The sequence below is a fragment of the Cyclopterus lumpus genome, chromosome 13 (genome assembly GCF_009769545.1).
Source record: "Cyclopterus lumpus isolate fCycLum1 chromosome 13, fCycLum1.pri, whole genome shotgun sequence".
Taxonomy (NCBI): Eukaryota; Metazoa; Chordata; class Actinopteri; order Perciformes; family Cyclopteridae; genus Cyclopterus; species Cyclopterus lumpus.
This window is the reverse complement of record NC_046978.1, coordinates 14,831,045-14,848,719: the sequence shown is the minus strand read 5'-3', so window position 1 is coordinate 14,848,719 and position 17,675 is coordinate 14,831,045. Positions and strand designations below refer to the sequence as shown.

The following is a 17,675-nucleotide window of genomic DNA, read 5'->3' as shown; positions in this document are numbered from 1 at the left end:
CACGATACATGACTCACTCTGTTGACATTGTGATGTAGAAAGAGGACAACAGCAAAACAGGCACACAGACACACAGAGGAGCAGTGTAGACTGATGTAGAATGATTTAAATATATGATACTGTCATATTCATCTGGGATTAAGACTGATTTGTGAGAAGACTGAGTCAATTAAGCTACAAACAGATCTGTAAATGGAAAATAAATGCATGCTTTCTTGTGACAATGGGATATTTAGTCACTTGGCAGACACACACAAATGAAAAAGGCTATCAAATGAAACAAATAATAATCTTTCTCGCATTGCTGGAAATGTAAGAAACAAAGACAGACAGAGAGTGTGCAAATAAAGCAGAGAAACATGCGGACTGCTCTTCCCTTGAGCCCCCTCGTCGGCTTCTAATTAAGGTATTGACGGGTTTTAATGACGCTGAAATGCACTCAAGAGTTCCAGCATAACACACACACACCCACACACACACACACACACACACACACAAATTCGCACACGTTGCATGCAAGCAGAATGAACAGAATGCACCATGAATGGATACACAAATAAAAACGTATCTAAAAAAACCATTACATGACAATCACACTGTATGCTTGAAAAGAAACGTGTTGACAAACACAAACACTGAGAAATGGACACGGTGGAGCTGATGGCTACAAGCACACTAATGGTCGCAGTTTTTCAAACCACTCATGCGAGTAAGTACACTTGTACAGAAAGCATCTTGAGCGTACAAGTACAGTTTGGGGTTTAAAGGGCATGAAATGTGATCTGTTGATGAGTGACCGGCATGCGGCCGAGCCAGCATGCAATGAATGAGAAGCCAATGGCAGCCGAGGAAGGACAGCGCACGGTGTTATCGTATAGGCCCTTACAGCTGGCTGTTGTACTGTGAATTATTCGAGCTGTGAGGATGGCACGTCAATGCTAACTGAATCACAAATGACTCTGAGGTTTTAAATGACACTGCAAGAGAAACTTAATTCAGGAGTAAATGGACAGAGTGTAAAAAGAGAACTGTATTCACATGTATTTAATCCATTTTCAGTGCTACTGATGATGACATTATGATGATGTCATGGGGGAACTGTTCGCATGATGTTAGCTGCAGTACTAATGGTTCTGGAGATTTTTGTGTTTATTGTAGCAAGAGGGTGGTGTGAAAATGTACGAAAATCCTGTTAATTATACACATATGATAATACTGTATACATAATCCAGCACCTTTTCATAACCCTTCATTTGGTCAATGGGTCAATTGAATGGTTTCATAGATAGATAGTTAGATGCCTGAAATAAGATTTGTGGTTAACACAAGCTTATGAGATGTTAATGTTTTGTTCTATTGTATAAAATAATGCGTCAGTAAGGACCATTCTTAAGTTTTTAAGTACAGTAAAAAGGTGGAAGCTAACAAGTGGCTAAATGAGGCTACAAAAGTCTGTCTTTATGGCCTCATTGTGTGTACTCGCGCTCACGTGACTGTGGAGTCTGTTTACAGCCCAACGTTAGCTTTTTAATTCTGCTGATCACGCTTAAAAAATGATCTTGAACAAAATATGTAAGCATCATAAAAGTTAGTTAGTTTGCCACAGAGCAAATTAGCACCTATTTTCTGTAATAATCCAAAATCCAATGAAAAAATCCCATTGGCTTTTTGTCTCGGGAACCAGTGTGATGCGTCCGGGTTGATACAAATATGTAATTCCTGCAGCACTCTATCTATTTTGCAATTAAGAGTGCATGGCTCCAGGAGAAGTGTATTAATTCATAGATGACTGCAAAAAGGAATTCTGCAAATTTGAGAAACAGTAAACATGATATTCAAAGGTTTTAACAGCAGGAGTTCTTCAAATAACCATAATGATATGCAACAAAGGCTCAATAAAATAAACATGTAAATAATTCTGCATAAAGCGCCAAATCTAATGAGACAGCGATGGCTCTGAATAAGAGGATTTTACGTTGGAAAAGTGGGTACAGCAATACTACCAGAATTGGTAGAATTTTCTTTGCTGTAGGGACTCATAAGGTCAGAGGAGGAGGCTCTGTGCAGGTGTGTCAAAATTGTTCGATAGTTATGACGCAAAAGAAAATGTTATTTTAAAAAGTTCAGTATATTTTTCAGCAGTAAGAACACATACTGTATAGACTACTGCATAAAGAGAGCCATTAACGGGCAAGCAGTGAACTATAGTTCTTACCACTATGTTCATATCCACAAATATAATTCGAATGAAAACTCGACACATTTTCATGAAATTACTAGAACAGTTTAAAGATTAATCTTAAGGAGGAGAAAACGATATAAATAAATAAAAGCAGTAAACAATGTTAACATTACTACTAGTTTTGAGAAGTAGGCTTACATTATGTAGCACTAAAGCTGTCAAAATTCTCTTTGACAGAGCCGTACAACATGAAACTGAAGCCTAGAACAACAGCAGAGTGCATTCGGCAGGTCAAACATCTCTCTCTCTCTCTCTTTCTATCACTCCATCTCTACTTTGGGAGATGATACAACGGACTTGAAAGAGCAATGAAACCGAAACTATGTAAGCAATCTCAGTTTAATTCTCACTGCCCCCCATCCCCCACATCAGTACAAGATGCACATCTCACTCTGACCTGTTTGAGGAATGTCTTCTCTTTGGCTCTGAAAGAACTCATTGGAATAGTGGAGTTCAGTTAATACAGTAAAAGCATATCATGAACATGCATATCAATGCACATTGCGCGACACAAGACCTTGTTTGCTTTAGTTGAAATAAATTAACAAGGTCTCATTGTGTGTTGTTTGGAGTTAGATGTGCTACAGAGAGTGGAGTCTTCTGTAGTTGTTTTGCTTGGTGAAAAATGGAAGAAAGAAAGGTTTGTACAGCCATAGGTCAACTTGCTGCATAGCAACTGGATGCAAACTGACCTATGAAAACACAGAGAGCAAGTTCTTCTCTTAGCCTGCCGCTGTAACACTGACAGCTTCACACAGTGGCAGCTCCCAACCCTGTACACTGCGAGGCTTAATTACAGTGACACATGAAAAGCCACGGCAATGCCAGCTGATATTAATGATAACAAGTGCTGATTTATCCAGAAGAAGATTATTTGGTTGGCGTCCCTTTTCATAGATGGGTCAGAAGTCAGGGTTAGTTACAACTTCCATTACATCACTGAAAACAAGTTAAATGTGTCAGATTCTTGTTCTCTTTTTCACAATTGTGTTCTGTAGCTGGTAAGGAGAGAGAAAGAAGAAGAGATAGAGAGGGAGAGGGAGACGGAGAGGGGGCTGCATGTCAGCAGGGCTCCTCTCGATCCAGTTTGATAACAGTAGCACAGGGAAAATAAGCCCCACTCACATCTAAGCGTCATGAAAATGAAGAGCCACTCCTAGCGCTACAGGGGAGCTACATGCTAATGCCTCGCTGGAGGCAGGAGACCTGCAGTCGGGGACATTAACATCTGACCACTGGCAGAAAAACAGTAACATGCTTGCATATACAAACGGTTTGCATATAGATAGCTTTGTGCAGAAAAATGTACTAAATAAAGGTTTGTTTTTGTCATTTTGGCCAGTAAGCAAGTCAGGCTCATGACCCCTTTAATTTGCTTTGCTTAACTTATGAAGTGCTTTGTATTGAGCTGAAGCTCAACACAAGCTATTTTGGCCAGTGAGATGTTGCTTCAGATGGATTTTGATCAGAATCGGTAACGGTTTGTTCATCATATACACAGCTCTCTATTGAATCTGCTGATGTGCCTCTCCCTCCCTTCCTTCCATTTTTTTAAAAAGAAATTTTAAAATGAATGTCTAGCCGATCAACTTTACGAGGAGTAGAGCTATCTGTAAAATCCCACAGCTGGAAATCCTTTTTAACGGCTGCTTGTTGCTGCGCCGGCACCAGACATTAAAATACGCAATGATTACTGCTCATCAGCTAATATTGATCGTGCATCAGACGCAGGCTCTTACTTTTGACGGTGAGGTACATGGACTTGCTGACATCAGCTCCCACGTCGTTGCTGACCTTACACAGGTAGAAGCCGCTGTCGTCCTCCAGCACGTGTTTGATTAGAAGCGAACCGTTGCTCAGCAGCTGCACACGAGAGCCACTGTTCAGCTGGATGGGCTGAAACTGGGGAACGCCGGCGCCTGAGACAAGAAGGAAGATACAGGAGAGAGTAAAAGCTAAATAATGAGAACATGTTGAGCTTTCTATAGCTCATACAGCACATTAAATATACACATCATGCCTGTTTATTGATCTATACTTTTCAGGAGAGAAATAGATGCGTAATGCTAAAATGGAATGCAGTGCTCAACAATAAGCTGATCTCCAGTGTGTCAGTGTGTGTGTGTGTTTGTGTGCGTGCATTCATTTGACCACGTGTCTCTGTTTACAGATTTGATGACAAAGCCTGTCAGATTATGGGAGGATTGTAAACGTGTTTCTTAACACCAGGCCTAAATCCTTAAACCGTCAAACAGCTGCTGAGCACAGTGAAGCAGGCCGAGCTGCCGGTGTGATGCAATCAGAACAGACATAATGCTCATGTTTAACAAGACAGCAGATTGGTGCAGAGGAGCAACAAGCAGACGGCGAGCAGAGCGGATGGGCCTTGCATTGCTGTTGGCCTTCAACACCGAGAGCTGCAGCGAGACATAAATTGTTTTTTTTTTCAGACTATTTATTCCTGTGCGGCAAAGCGTTATGCTTTACATGTATGTTTGTTGAATTGCTAGATCCAGAAGAAATAGTTATATCGACTGCATAAATGGCCTTGGTCGACAGGCATGGATTTGTCTGATTATAAAACAAAGTCAATTCTCAAAAGTCCAATACGACTGACACTTGATATCCATCACTGAAGCATCGATGAAATAATTGGAATTGGCATCGCTGACATAGTTGAGCCTGCGTGCAATTAATACCCATCTTTTTAATAGAATATGATAAATATCACTCTTGTTCTATTGTTAAACAATGCAGTATCTCATTCTGCAAAGTCCGCAGGAAATGTCACCGACAATGAATCGTAAAGCTTACCATTTTCGGAGCAGTCTGCTCCTCTAGTGATGAAAGCACTGTATTCCACCTTGCTCATGTAGTATTAAACACATGTGTGAACTGAGCCAGACGTTGCATTAGCTCGTGTTAAAGTAAGCGTGTAGAGATTAGGCTATTTAGTGAGCTGTGGGTTTTTGCTTTTTAATTAAAATGCAGTCAAGTGGCCGTGGCCAGCAAAGGGTCAAGTGGTGACTTTGTTCCTGCTCCCCTGACTATGACAGGGAGAGGAGGCAGATGTGTTCTTCCTTGAATTATAGATTTTGCATATCCAAACGGTGCTAGTCGTTATGCTAATAGCAGTTGACCTTTACTTACGGTTCCATATCTCCCAGAGACACTCATCTGGCTCTTACCTACTTCTGTTGCAGTAAAAGCATGCCAGACCACCATTCTCTGGACAAACTGCCCTCTGGCTTCCAACAAATTAAACGATAGCTTCCCAAGCCACCTACCCTGGATGTATTTTTGTTTTGGAGGTGATTTTCATTGCTTCTTTGCTCCGAATGTTATGCTGCACAACAACATATCATTGAGCACCCGGAAGGATGGAGGTCAAAATATGTGAGATGGCCGAAAAAAAAAAGTGATCTGCGGCCGGACCAACTGAACTATGGGGCCCTTTCTGCTTGATTTTAACGCTACAATTGAGCACACACACAAACACACACGCACACACACACACACACACACACACACACACACAATCCAATCAAAGGGTGAAAAACAGATTTGAGTCTTTCATTCCTTTGATCATGGGGCCGAGCGAACGCACACACACACACACACACACAAACAAACACACGACTCCTCATCGGTTGTTGTCCTTCTGTTGGTGAAGCTTTCATCCCTGGTTATATGGATGATGGAGCAAACACCTGGGGCTCCTCTTCATCTGCCCTGCTCAAGTGGCCAAACTCACCTGCCGCCTCCCTGCCCTTCTGTCTGCTAACGCTCTGTCTGTATATCTGTCTGCCTACTTTTGTCTCTCTCTCTCTCTCTCTCTCTATATATATATATATATATATATATATATATATATATATATATATATAGCTCACAGTTTACAGAGCAGATGGCTGTGTGTGTGGTTCTATGTCTGTGTATTCACACACATATGCTCCGGCTGTGGATGAAGCAAATGGAAGCCACTCAACTGCAAAAGCACGACTACTGCACTCGCCTTCACACAAAGTTGCCTTAAGAAACACAACCTGAGACCAAGCGAGCTGCACACAAAGCTGTACTGTTGTTGGCAAAATTATCATTGTAAATGATAACTTGATGTTTTTTCTTTGATGTTTTGTATTGTATAACAAAAAAACACTTATTTCCCTCTTAAATAATGGGAAATGATTCATTCGAAACTGAAGGCTACAACCTTCAATCACTGTTGTTCAATACAGGTCAGAATCACCATTGAGAGTCAAGATTAAACAATCTTAATGCTGTGAGCTTGAATTCATATTACTTTGCGTTTCAATACTGTGTTCATTGTTGCAGTGAGTTGTTGAGCGGTGGTCACATAGCAATAAAAAGTGGAACTCCCAATATTGCGTGCACATAAAGACGGATTCCCATGCTTACCACTTGTAAGTGTTCAAGTCATTGAACTAAAGACAGTTATGTGATTGCAGTTTGTCTTGTGAGGGTTAAACATTGTTTGAATTATAACACTATATCCATTAAATCTGGAGTTAATTACTTTGAGTGATGAACTTCCGTTTGATTGTTTCGCAGCCACTTTGTTTTATTACTCAATTTGATATATTGCTGAGCATCCTGGTAACTCGGGAGACTTCAGTCTGCTTACCTACTCTTTGAGTTTAAATTCAAAAGTGTGATTTGTTTTTAATTCATTCCCTCGTAGCTGGCAGGTTGACCTGCAGTCGGTAATGCATGCTGTGTTTAATGTACCTTTGGAGTGTTCCCATACGATGGTGGGTGGAGGGTAGCCTTCAGCCGAGCAGTTAAGAGTCACCGTTTTCCCATAGATCCCATCTTGATCCTCAGGCTGAACCACAAACTGAGGAGGAACTGTACATACACAAAAATCAACAGTTAACATTGATACATGATCATTGTGTTGGTGTCTTTATTACACTTGTAGCCTGTGTGTGCAGTTTCACAAGTCAAACGCTGCACCAGTCAATTTTACCTCCAGCCAGACAGCAGGAACTAATAACTGAAGTTTGGCACTGCAGGGATGGCTTAAAATGAAAACCTGCACACATACTGCAGAATATAGTAGTCCACGAGGGTGCCATTAGATATATAATCTGTTCCTTTGTGCTTCCTCACCTCTAACAATGAGCTGACTCTGGTGCTCCACTGCAGCAGCCTCGTTGCGGGCGACGCAGGTGTAGTTGCCGTTGTGGTCGGGCGTGAGGTTGGAGATTCTCAATGAGCTGGTGAAGTCGATGTTGTCCACAGTCACACCCAGGCTGATGGGGATCGGCCGTCCATCTTTCTGCCAGGTGATGTCCAGCGGGCGGTCGCCCGACATGACCACGCAGGGGATGAAGACACGTTGGCCAATGGTGAAACGCTGGAACTCAAAGGGCTGAATGTAGGGAGGCACTGAGAGGCAGAGGAGGAGAGGGCGAAACAGACACACAGATCAAATGTGATTTCAGCCGAGAGTTTCAAAGACCGTCTTAATTCCCTGGATTTTGTGGCAGATACAGTGTCCTTTCCTTCAGAGTAAACTGAAAATATTCACTGAAGGAACACAAAAGACCTGGATAGCAACACATTGTGCAATAAGTTCCCGTCATTGTCAGTCGGGGACATTATGTTCTTTCAGAAAAAGAAGAGCACACAGAAACAGAAAAAGAAATAACTTTGAGGTGACTCATTCAGGTTGCTTGGAAAAAGAAATCTGCGTGAACCTGAACTTTTTCTCTCTGTCTATGAATGATGATCTATTGATCTACTAACCTACGTACTTTACCCATCTTCCAGCCGGGATACTACATCAATCTAAGATTGTGTTCACCACTCAAAGCCCTGATTGCCAGACTAGTGCGTGAAAGAAAACAAATATTCACAGAGCAGTCAATCTGGCTGCATAATATAATGACACTGTTACACAATAACATTTATTTAAATTGCCTGCGCTCTATTCTCTGGGAAATCTCCAGCCATCACACAAGTCATCTTTGTTTGAGTGTCCAGTGAGTTGAAATAAGCAGCACTTTAGCACCTTATTTAATTCACAACAAAGGGGAGATAATGGACTCCAGGGATCCCCAAAGACACTTCCGCATTTTAAGCATGAGCAGAGTAAATTAACAAATGCACTTGCTCACTATAGCACCACTGGGAAGTGTTGCTTTATATCATCGCTCTCTCTTTAGTTCTCACTCTCTCTCCCACTCTGTTTCCCTCGCTCCATTAGAAAGTGTAATATAGTAACAACAACCTAGCATACTGTACAGAGGGAAGGACATGGAGCTTAATGGGGAAGCCCTTTTGAGTATTACCTTTTACAGTTGTACGATCTCAGTGGAGATCAGTCACTCAGCTCTGTGATATCAGTGACACCGAAACAGTCGTTATTAGATACCTTGACTTCCTGAGGAATATCAGATTAATTAGAAGTCTGGGAAGTTCTATGACATAGGATATAGCTGTCTGCATTTCTGTTTGAGTGGGTGCTTTTATTTATATTTCTACTGGTGGGTTTTTCCACCGAGGAAATGCACATGGAGACAGGTCGTGTCAGAATAATGAGCCTTACGTTCCCTATTTAAAATATCTATCAAATACAATGTTATTAGAGCACAACATATGGGACTTCATTCAATTCAGAGTTTTAACACAAAATCAAAGTTGTGACAGTTTAAAAGGAACAGTTCAACATTTTGGGAAATATGTGATTGTATACAGACAGCGAAGACTCCAGGAGGTCACTCTGCCTGGGGGAAGAAAAAGTCCCAAACATAACCATCATAAAACCCTTCATTGATTTCTTTATCGTTTAAACAAATGAAAACAAGTAAAAGATTAAATAGTGAGGTGCTGGGAGGCAGAATGTTGTAAACATTTGACCAGGCTAGCTGTTTCACCCTCTTTCCAGTCTCTATGCTACGCTAACAGCTACTACCTGTAGCCCTATACATAACAGGAAGATATGAGAGTGGTATTGACTTCCTAATCTATCTCTCAGCAAGAAAGCATGAATGAGCATTTTTTCCAAAATATTCCTTGAAGAAAAACATGCAGAAGTTGATTATTGATTATATTGACTTGTCTGATTAATCAGGTTTATCAAATCAGCGCTATATTTAACAAAACTTGAATCTAACCTGCTGTATATCTGTATGTCTGTCTTAAGCTGTAAAGACTACAATTGTATCTTTGCACCAAATAAAATAAATCGATAGCTTTTGAGTAAATACATTTTTATATATTGATATGTTGTAGTATATTACCAACAGAAAATAAATATATAAATACTTATTTTGTCCAGCAGCATGGTACTGTATGTTGACAACCTTTTCTACAAGCTTTCAAATACTTAATGCTCAACATGCAATGGAATAATTTTTTTAATAACATCTCTAGGTTGGGCCGCATATTAAGCTCCACCCCCACAACTCAATGGGACTAACCTCTCACACGAAGATGGACACTCTGGGAGTCCATCTTGTTGGGTTGGACCATCACCTTGCAGTTGTACTCGCCAGCGTCCACCTGCTGCACGTTGGTCAGCTTCAGTGTGCCGTTGTTCTCAAAAGCTCGCTGGCGGTGATTGAACGGTAGCAGTGCCGAGTTTTTGTACCACTTTATGGAGTAGTAAGGGTAGCCAATCACACGGCAGTGAACGAACGCATCCCGTCCAGCAATCGCTGTGATGTTTTTCATTGGACGAATGCTGGCGCGGCCTACAGAGGGACAGAGAATGAGAAAGGATCCTCTATAAAGACATTCAGTGGATAGTGACATCAAATCACTAGAGCTTTATTTTTGGTGTTTTTGTAAATAGAAATATATTTCTGACTTATTACTTTCCAAATATATGTAGTAGTTAAACAAAAAAAGGTTAACAGCTAAACAGAGAACATAAAACAGAGCACATTTCTCTCCGCAGCTTCACACATGGTACCTGCCACTGAAATATTTAGAAATGAAAAACAAACTGTTGTTTCAAGCTTCACTTGTTTGTTTAACACATGATTTTAGGCTTAACTCAAAGCAGAAGGCTGTGAAATGACGAGCAGATGAAAGTGTGCTAACCATCTGAAGGAAAACAGAGCGTTTAGATAACACTGTACTACTGATACTTATTAGTCCGCTCTTGCTGCAGTAATACATTCTGTGTCTCAGAAAATGGAAACAGAATAATCGCTTTAACATCTGTTCACGGCGGGTTGAATTGGCTGCTTGAGTAAACACACACACACACACACACACACACACACAGACACACACAAACACTCTCTCACACACACACACACACGCAAACCAGAGATAAATGTATTCATGCAAACAAAAGAAATATATTTTTCTTCCGGCTATTTACAAACCAGCCCATTTTGGAACCCAATATCCAGATACGCTTATGTGCAGCAAACCAGGATAATTCATTTGACCTAAAATACAGGCATGTAGGAGAAGCACAGTAATAATTTGGAGAGAAAAAGACGAGGACTACAATATTAAAATGTATACAAGGAGCAGAGAAAAAGGAAATAATGCATACCAACAAATTAAAATGGAAGCAAAATCAATCAGAAATGTAAATGTGATTAGAGATTTTACACTATAACTAATAAATAGTGAGCAAATTATCATAAGAGAATACTACAAAAGCAAGGAAACCAAAACATCCTAATCAATAACCAGCGCTCATGTACTGCAAGCGCCAGAAAGCCAGCTGGACAGAGAGACACAGACAGACACACAGAGAGACAGACAAGGTATGTGTATTGTTGTTCTTGGAGGAGCTGATTTGACAAGCACCTCTTACGTTTATTCGAGCCTGGTGGTACACGACCCCGGCCGAGTTGCTGCACGTGCACCGGTACACCCCGCCGTCCTGCACCTGGGTGTGTGTGACGTTCAGCTGGCTGACCACGTGGCCCTCGTGGGTCTCGTAGTGGCCCAGGTGGTGGTGGGTGTCTTTGATGACGGGGTCCTCATCCAGCGACCAGGAGCATCTGGGGGGCGGCGTGCCCTTAACATTGCAGACCAGGAAGACGGGCTCGTTCGGGTTCACCACCTTCTCGCTGAAGGAGGACAGGATCTTCGGAGTACCATCTGCAATGAGGGACAAAGTGGAAGGGGGTGGGGGACAGGAATACAACGGTGAATAAAATATAGAAAGATAAACTGGACCTCAAACAATTCTCAGGGTCATCTCTACCAGGTGATTACGGGGGACTTATGAAGTATTATTAGAGCTAGAAATGTCACGTGAGTAAACGTTGACGTCATTTCTACTTACGCAGTGGATTGTTTAATTTGAACCTAGCAACAGTCAGTAGAGCCCACTGTTTCAGCTGGAAGAGCTGCTCTTTGTTCTTGTTTTTTTTCCTCTCAGATAGTTGGAGGAGTTACATTCACATTATATTTGCATGTATTGATTTGACAGACGCTTTTGTCCAAAACCAGTTCTCTCTGCAAATAAAAAGTGGGTGCAATGACGTTGCCATATTGACTGCATGCTCACCTGGTAAGGCTATGATTGGATGATCGTGTTCCTGAGGCATTTTCTTGTTTTTTTTATTAATCTTGGTATTCCTCTCAGAGAGCTGCTCCTATACGTTACTGCATTCTGTTGCACTGCATAATGGTTGTACAGTAGAGTGTATACTTGTTGAGGCCATGAGGACTAAAAGAAAACCACTTCATAATGGTTATTTCCTTATCAGTTGTTCTTATTCATCAACAATTACTGGACAACAGTTTGATGTGTTATTTGCTTTCAGGGGTCTGTCTTTAATGAAATAATAATAACGTGTGAAAATGTTTGTCTTTTTGTCACCATTCTTTCATTGTGAACACTGATTCAGGAGCTTCCCTCCCAGACACTGAGAGCAGTCTGAAACGTCTGTGTCTGCCCGCTGCTGCTTTGATAATCTAGATCTGCTCCACATGATTATAGATTATCAATATCTTCTTTTAACAGCTCCCTGGCCACGGCAAACAGTTGCCTGAGCAACGCTGCCAAGGTAAGCTGTTGGATTCAAGAGTGTGTGTTCATGTATTTTTCTATGCGTTTGTGAAGTCTGGGATGATCGTTGTAATGGCGGCCTATAGCAGCATGTGGATGCCATTAACACATAAACCCTGTATTGATCTCAAAGGCCTCAATCTGTTCCTGCTAACTCGCTGATTATCCATGAGGTCGCTGCTATAGCGTTGCGTTTGGTCGACGTTTGTGTGAATGCCACAAACCGCATGCACACATTTTACCTTCAAGGATGACTTGCACAAAGTCCTGTGCCGACATCTTGCCCTTCCTGGCGAAGCACTGATAGGCTCCTCCGTCGCTCTTCGACATCCCCTCCATGATGAGGTTCTCCCGGTTCAGTCCGGTGAAACGCACATTGTTGCCAGGGTAGATGATCTCTCCGTTGCGGTACCATGACAGCTCATACTCGTCTGAGCCGCTCACGCTACAAGACAGAGACACCTTGCTACCCACACTGCCTTTCACCTTCCGAGGGCTGACCACTGCCTTCAAGGGCTCTAAGCACACAGAAATAAGAGACACGTTGTCTTTTTAAAAAGGAGCAATCAACCATTTGTTTTGTTTAGTGACAATAACATTGCTAGAAAGTCTCATTTAGATTTGATCAGCGTTGCTACTTAAGATTTCAGAGTAGAAACAATTTATCTGAAACAACCACTGGTTACATCGCCTCGAAAAAGTATGTTAAAAAATGTCTTTTCTATGAAGGAACATGTTTGCATCTTTAGTTTCTGGAGTGTTGGTCAGACAAAACCAGCAATTTAAAGATGTCAACTTGGACTCCCGGTGACATTTTTTAATGTTTACACAACACCAAACTGTTTACACAACAACAACAACAAAAGGGGACAAATGCCGATCACAAATTGCTCATTCTGTCTGCCCCATTATATTTTTTAATTCTAAGAGAGCAAAGCAGAAAATCTCACATATGAGAAACAGCAAATGTGCAAATGTTTGTCCTTTTTGCTTGTTAAAAATGTTTAAGTGATAATCAAAACTATTGTCAGTTAATCTTGTTGATCAACTAATGAATTAATCAACTAAATGTTGTTTGGACAGATACAGTAAAGTCATAAAGAGGATCCCTTCCTTTTGATAAAAGACTTACGTTTGACATACAGGCGCCCCATCACCTCAGCGTTGCCATAAATGTTCCACACTTCACAAACATACGTCCCAGAGTCATTGGGCTGTGTGCTCTCTATCAGCAACCCCGTGGTGGTTTGGCGGAAGCGACTGTCAGGCTCCAAAGGGCTGTTGTCCTTCAGCCAGCGGTATTTGGGCGTTGGGTAGCCTGAGGCCTTACAGGGCAGCTCCACCCGATGATCGATCATCACCTCTCGCTGGTCGAAGCCATCCAAGATGTCTGGCTCGGCATTGGTGGGGTCTGGAAGGAGCAGAGAATTTAGTATTAATTAGTGGTGAGCTTTGCCGGACGCTCGACAGTGTAATCCAACATCGATTCTTGGGGTCACGATTCAGTTCTATATACTGAATATTTGGTTATGTGCAGGAGAGGAGAGAGCAACAGTGTGTTCCTAAAATTGTCCCCCACAGTCAAATCAGAGACGGCACCATGTATTGCTTCTTTTTTTTCTTTTTTTTTTATCCCTTCGTCCATCCATATGCTAAATGCAAAACGGCTCTCACTTTGTCAAACTACGGTACAATATCATCAGCACAGGACGGCCTGCGTTGCAACTTGTTGGTGACTGGCCTAAAGAAGGGCTGCATAACTCACAGTGGACCTCAGAGTGGATCGGTCTGCATGACTGGACAGACTGTAAACTTGATCCCAGAATAATTTTTACTGCCTGCACCTTTGAAATCCACCTTAAAAGGTATAAGTATATGCAAGGATGATCTATAGCATCATCTACATGACGTATCCAATATAGTTTCTCCATGTTTATTTGACCTGTATTAATGGTCTTTAAGATTAAATTGAACCCATTTGCAATCCAGCACTGACCTGACACAATGAGCCGCGCGCTGTTGCTCTGACGAGTCTCGCCCGTGTAGCGGTGGCGTGTGGTGCAGCGATAGTTATTCAGCCCATCCTCAGGCAGGACGTCCAGAATATACAAGGCTCCCGTGGATGTGATGAGATATCTTTGTCCTGGAAAAGATTAAAAGGAGCAAGTTGAAAAACACATGAAAGGCAGCAGTCGTGTGGTTGTTATGTGGGATCAAAACAACTTCTACAGTATAAAGAATTGATTCACCCCGCCGCAACAGAAGCATTTCTTTCTCCATGGGGCGTTTGTAGAGTGCAGGGCAAATGTGTCGACGTTTGAATCTCACAGCACACAAAGCCTTTAGAAGTTATTCTTTATTTCAACACGAGATGAGAGAGTTTACTGAAGCAAAATAAAAAATAATTTATCTCGTGTAAATAAACTACCAGGGATTTGCTGTGGAATGAGACTTAAACTTAAACACACAAATATTTGGACTAATATTGTTAATTATTGGATGATGGATCACACGATGTATCCATCAATTCAATAAAAAAGCAGAAACTGTCTTCAAGAAATCAGATCATATCAAATCTTTGCCCCCGAACAGCTTTTTCTGTCTCGTCTTTTGACTTCTGCCGCTGCAGTAACCTCACTGGCACCAATATCTGGCATCGAGAGCCAATCCCTCTTTGGCTGTCACAGCCAGTTCAGTATGTAGGGTAATATTATGTTAATTCTGCAGATCAAACCAGGCTGAGTGGGGTTGTCAACATCCATAAGGAAAGAAACCCTCCACTCCGCCATCACACGAATGCTCACATTCCCATGGGAGCAGATTGATGTCAAAACTGATCGAAAAAGCAATTTACAGGAGATTGTCTTCGGTGCACAGCGGTGGGCATGCTAAGACAGAGACAGCTTAGGGAGCCTTTAAGGACCGAGGAGAGACGGCTCCTGCTCATGTTGACGTGGGTCCACGAGAAGAAAAAAAACACTGCACAGTGACGTCACAGGGTCAGAGATAATTATGCACGTTTTAAAAAAGGCGACATCTACTTCGCACCCCTACCTTTCCGATTGTGTGGAAATACAAAATGTGAAGGTTTAAAATATTCACTCATTTGGGATCATTTCACACTGCAAATGTTTGGCAAGCTTCAAATTAGCCGCTCACTAAGCAAATAAAAAATGGAAAAAAATAAGAAGACACGTGTGTGACAAATTAGTTTGTGAGGTGACATGTTTCACGAGGGATTATTTCCAGGAGGAGGTTTCCATTTCATCGTGTGCTCATTGACAGTAAGCAGAGCGGAACATATTGTGCACATTAATATGAAAACTTGGCATTATGACGTTAACAGGTAAACTTATACAAAAATAAACGAGGCAGTTGTGTTTACTGTGACGGATTATCAAGGTCGGTCAATTCATGTCTGTGGAAGTTTTTTTTTCCTTTTATAATTAAGGTCTAACAATATACCTGTACATCTAACTAGACACCTGCATTTGGATTATTAAGAGGATGATACGTGACACCAACACGGGTAAAATCTTGGGTTACATTTCTGACTGCTTGAGCAGGAATTCTCTCTGCATATTGGATTTTGATTGCACCCGAGTCTTCAGGCAGTCGCATCAGCGATTTATCCAAAAGTAGAACGAACCGGGGCGGTGTGGAGCAGCTAAAGTAGATTAGCAGTTTGTAATTCATTTAAGTTCAACAAGGCGAGCTGCGGGTTTTCTTGTGATCTTTCTCTAAAACAGACATTCAACATGTAAATTGTGTTGTTTAGATTTAGGATACGAAAGAGGGTACAGGCCGCCGGACAAAAGCAAAAAATTAGCAATGGTTTTAAATTCATCTGCTTATTTATATTAAACTGGTGCTGTTTGAATATTTATTGTTGTGCTTTCAGCCAAAAATGGCTTAAAAATAATTGACATTTCAAGATGCTATAAAAAATGCATGGACAAGCAGGTGCAGAGGTTTTTTTCTTTTCTGTGCGGGTTAACAAATTAGATGTCACCTCCCTTAGGTCACATAACATCATGCCCTATAGATCAGAGCAAAAACAACTGCGATAATTGCACAGTTTCCCCCACATTTCACATCGCTGCGTTGACTTCCTGTGTTACCAGACAGAATAACTGCACAGTCCAAACCAATTAGCTGAACAAATATTAATGAGAAAGAACCTAAATGTTATTTCCTTTAAACATTAGATGCTAACATCAAACCGCTGCATGTTTTAATATTCCACTTGAGACTAATATGTATGAAAGAAGCAAAGCATGCTTAATATGCTTACATTTAATATGCATTTTTGATGTTTATACATGCAAGGGAAAATCAACCTTGTGGGGTTAAGCAAACAGGGGGAATACAGAGCGAGGCGGCTGAAGAAGAAAAAAAATTGCACAGCTATTGTAAGCGTTGACCTAGATAGAACCGACAACAGATTCCACGGATTTGATGTCCTGAAGGGGTTTCACTGGTTTACATACAGGGCTGTTAGATGGGCAACCAGCAAGTGGAATCTATAAAGAGACGGAGGGAGGGTGTGACTGTGTAGTGTGTACATGTATGCGTGCGTGTGTGTGTGTGTGTGTGTGTGTGTGTGTGTGTGTGTGTGTGTGTGTGTGCTGATGCCGGCAGCCATGCATGCATGCCAGTGTGCGAGACGATTGGTGGGAGGAAATCTTCTCAGAGGTTGAGGGGGCCAGATGCAGAAAAAAAAACATTACTGTTTATGATCATCGCCGTTCTGTGCACAGCAGAGGGAGAAATCTTTTTTTAAATTCTATTTTTCTGTCCTTTTATTTCAGTATTGTTAATTAATGCTTCAGACTTTTTTGTAACTGATCACAGGTAGCTGTGCTCAGCACCACAACAGCAGAAAAAGAAAAGAAATATCTTACAAGCAAATAACACTGCATCTGAAAAAGGTGAAAACCCTGAGCAAATATATATCACCGAGCAGCAGCAAAAACAAAATTCAGACATCTCCAAAGCTGTCCACCACACACAGACACACACACACACACACGCACACGCACACAGCTTTTTCCACTCCTCCCTTCTGGCTTCTCCATTTTGATTCTGTACTGGTCCTCTGAAATCTCACTGTGGAATCCATCTTGAGTGAGACAAAATGGTATTTCACTCCAGCCGCTGTGAGCTGCTGCAATTTTCTCTTCAAGCACCTCTATGCTCCTGCAATGCCTTTTAAGACGTCAGAGCTCAGTTATTGTGTTATGACAGAATGAAGTGCAGGCAGAGGGGACGCTACAGTGGGGAGGGGATTCAAAAGGAGAGCTATTGAATTGTGTTTTATTGTATTTCTTCTCCGCGACCCGCTCCCTTTAATTCCACTGCTTTGTCTTTAACTTGCTCACTGCCTCGGCATTTAGGAGCAATTCCCGTCCACAATGCCAG

General features: G+C 41.6%; 1 protein-coding gene across 4 annotated transcripts in view; it reads right to left on the bottom strand.

The window, feature by feature from the left end:
- Positions 1-17,675, bottom strand: part of dscamb (Down syndrome cell adhesion molecule b) — an 88,894-nt gene that overhangs the window by 25,381 nt on the left and 45,838 nt on the right. For all 4 annotated transcript variants that reach the window (XM_034548389.1, XM_034548390.1, XM_034548391.1 and 1 more), the window contains exons 3-10: positions 14,251-14,397; positions 13,387-13,665; positions 12,497-12,772; positions 11,042-11,338; positions 9,691-9,963; positions 7,376-7,654; positions 6,992-7,111; positions 3,982-4,161 (exon numbers count right to left, since the gene is read on the bottom strand). In XM_034548389.1, the coding sequence (XP_034404280.1) occupies positions 3,982-4,161; positions 6,992-7,111; positions 7,376-7,654; positions 9,691-9,963; positions 11,042-11,338; positions 12,497-12,772; positions 13,387-13,665; positions 14,251-14,397 (1,851 nt within the window). The remainder of the gene's footprint in view (positions 1-3,981; positions 4,162-6,991; positions 7,112-7,375; positions 7,655-9,690; positions 9,964-11,041; positions 11,339-12,496; positions 12,773-13,386; positions 13,666-14,250; positions 14,398-17,675) is intronic.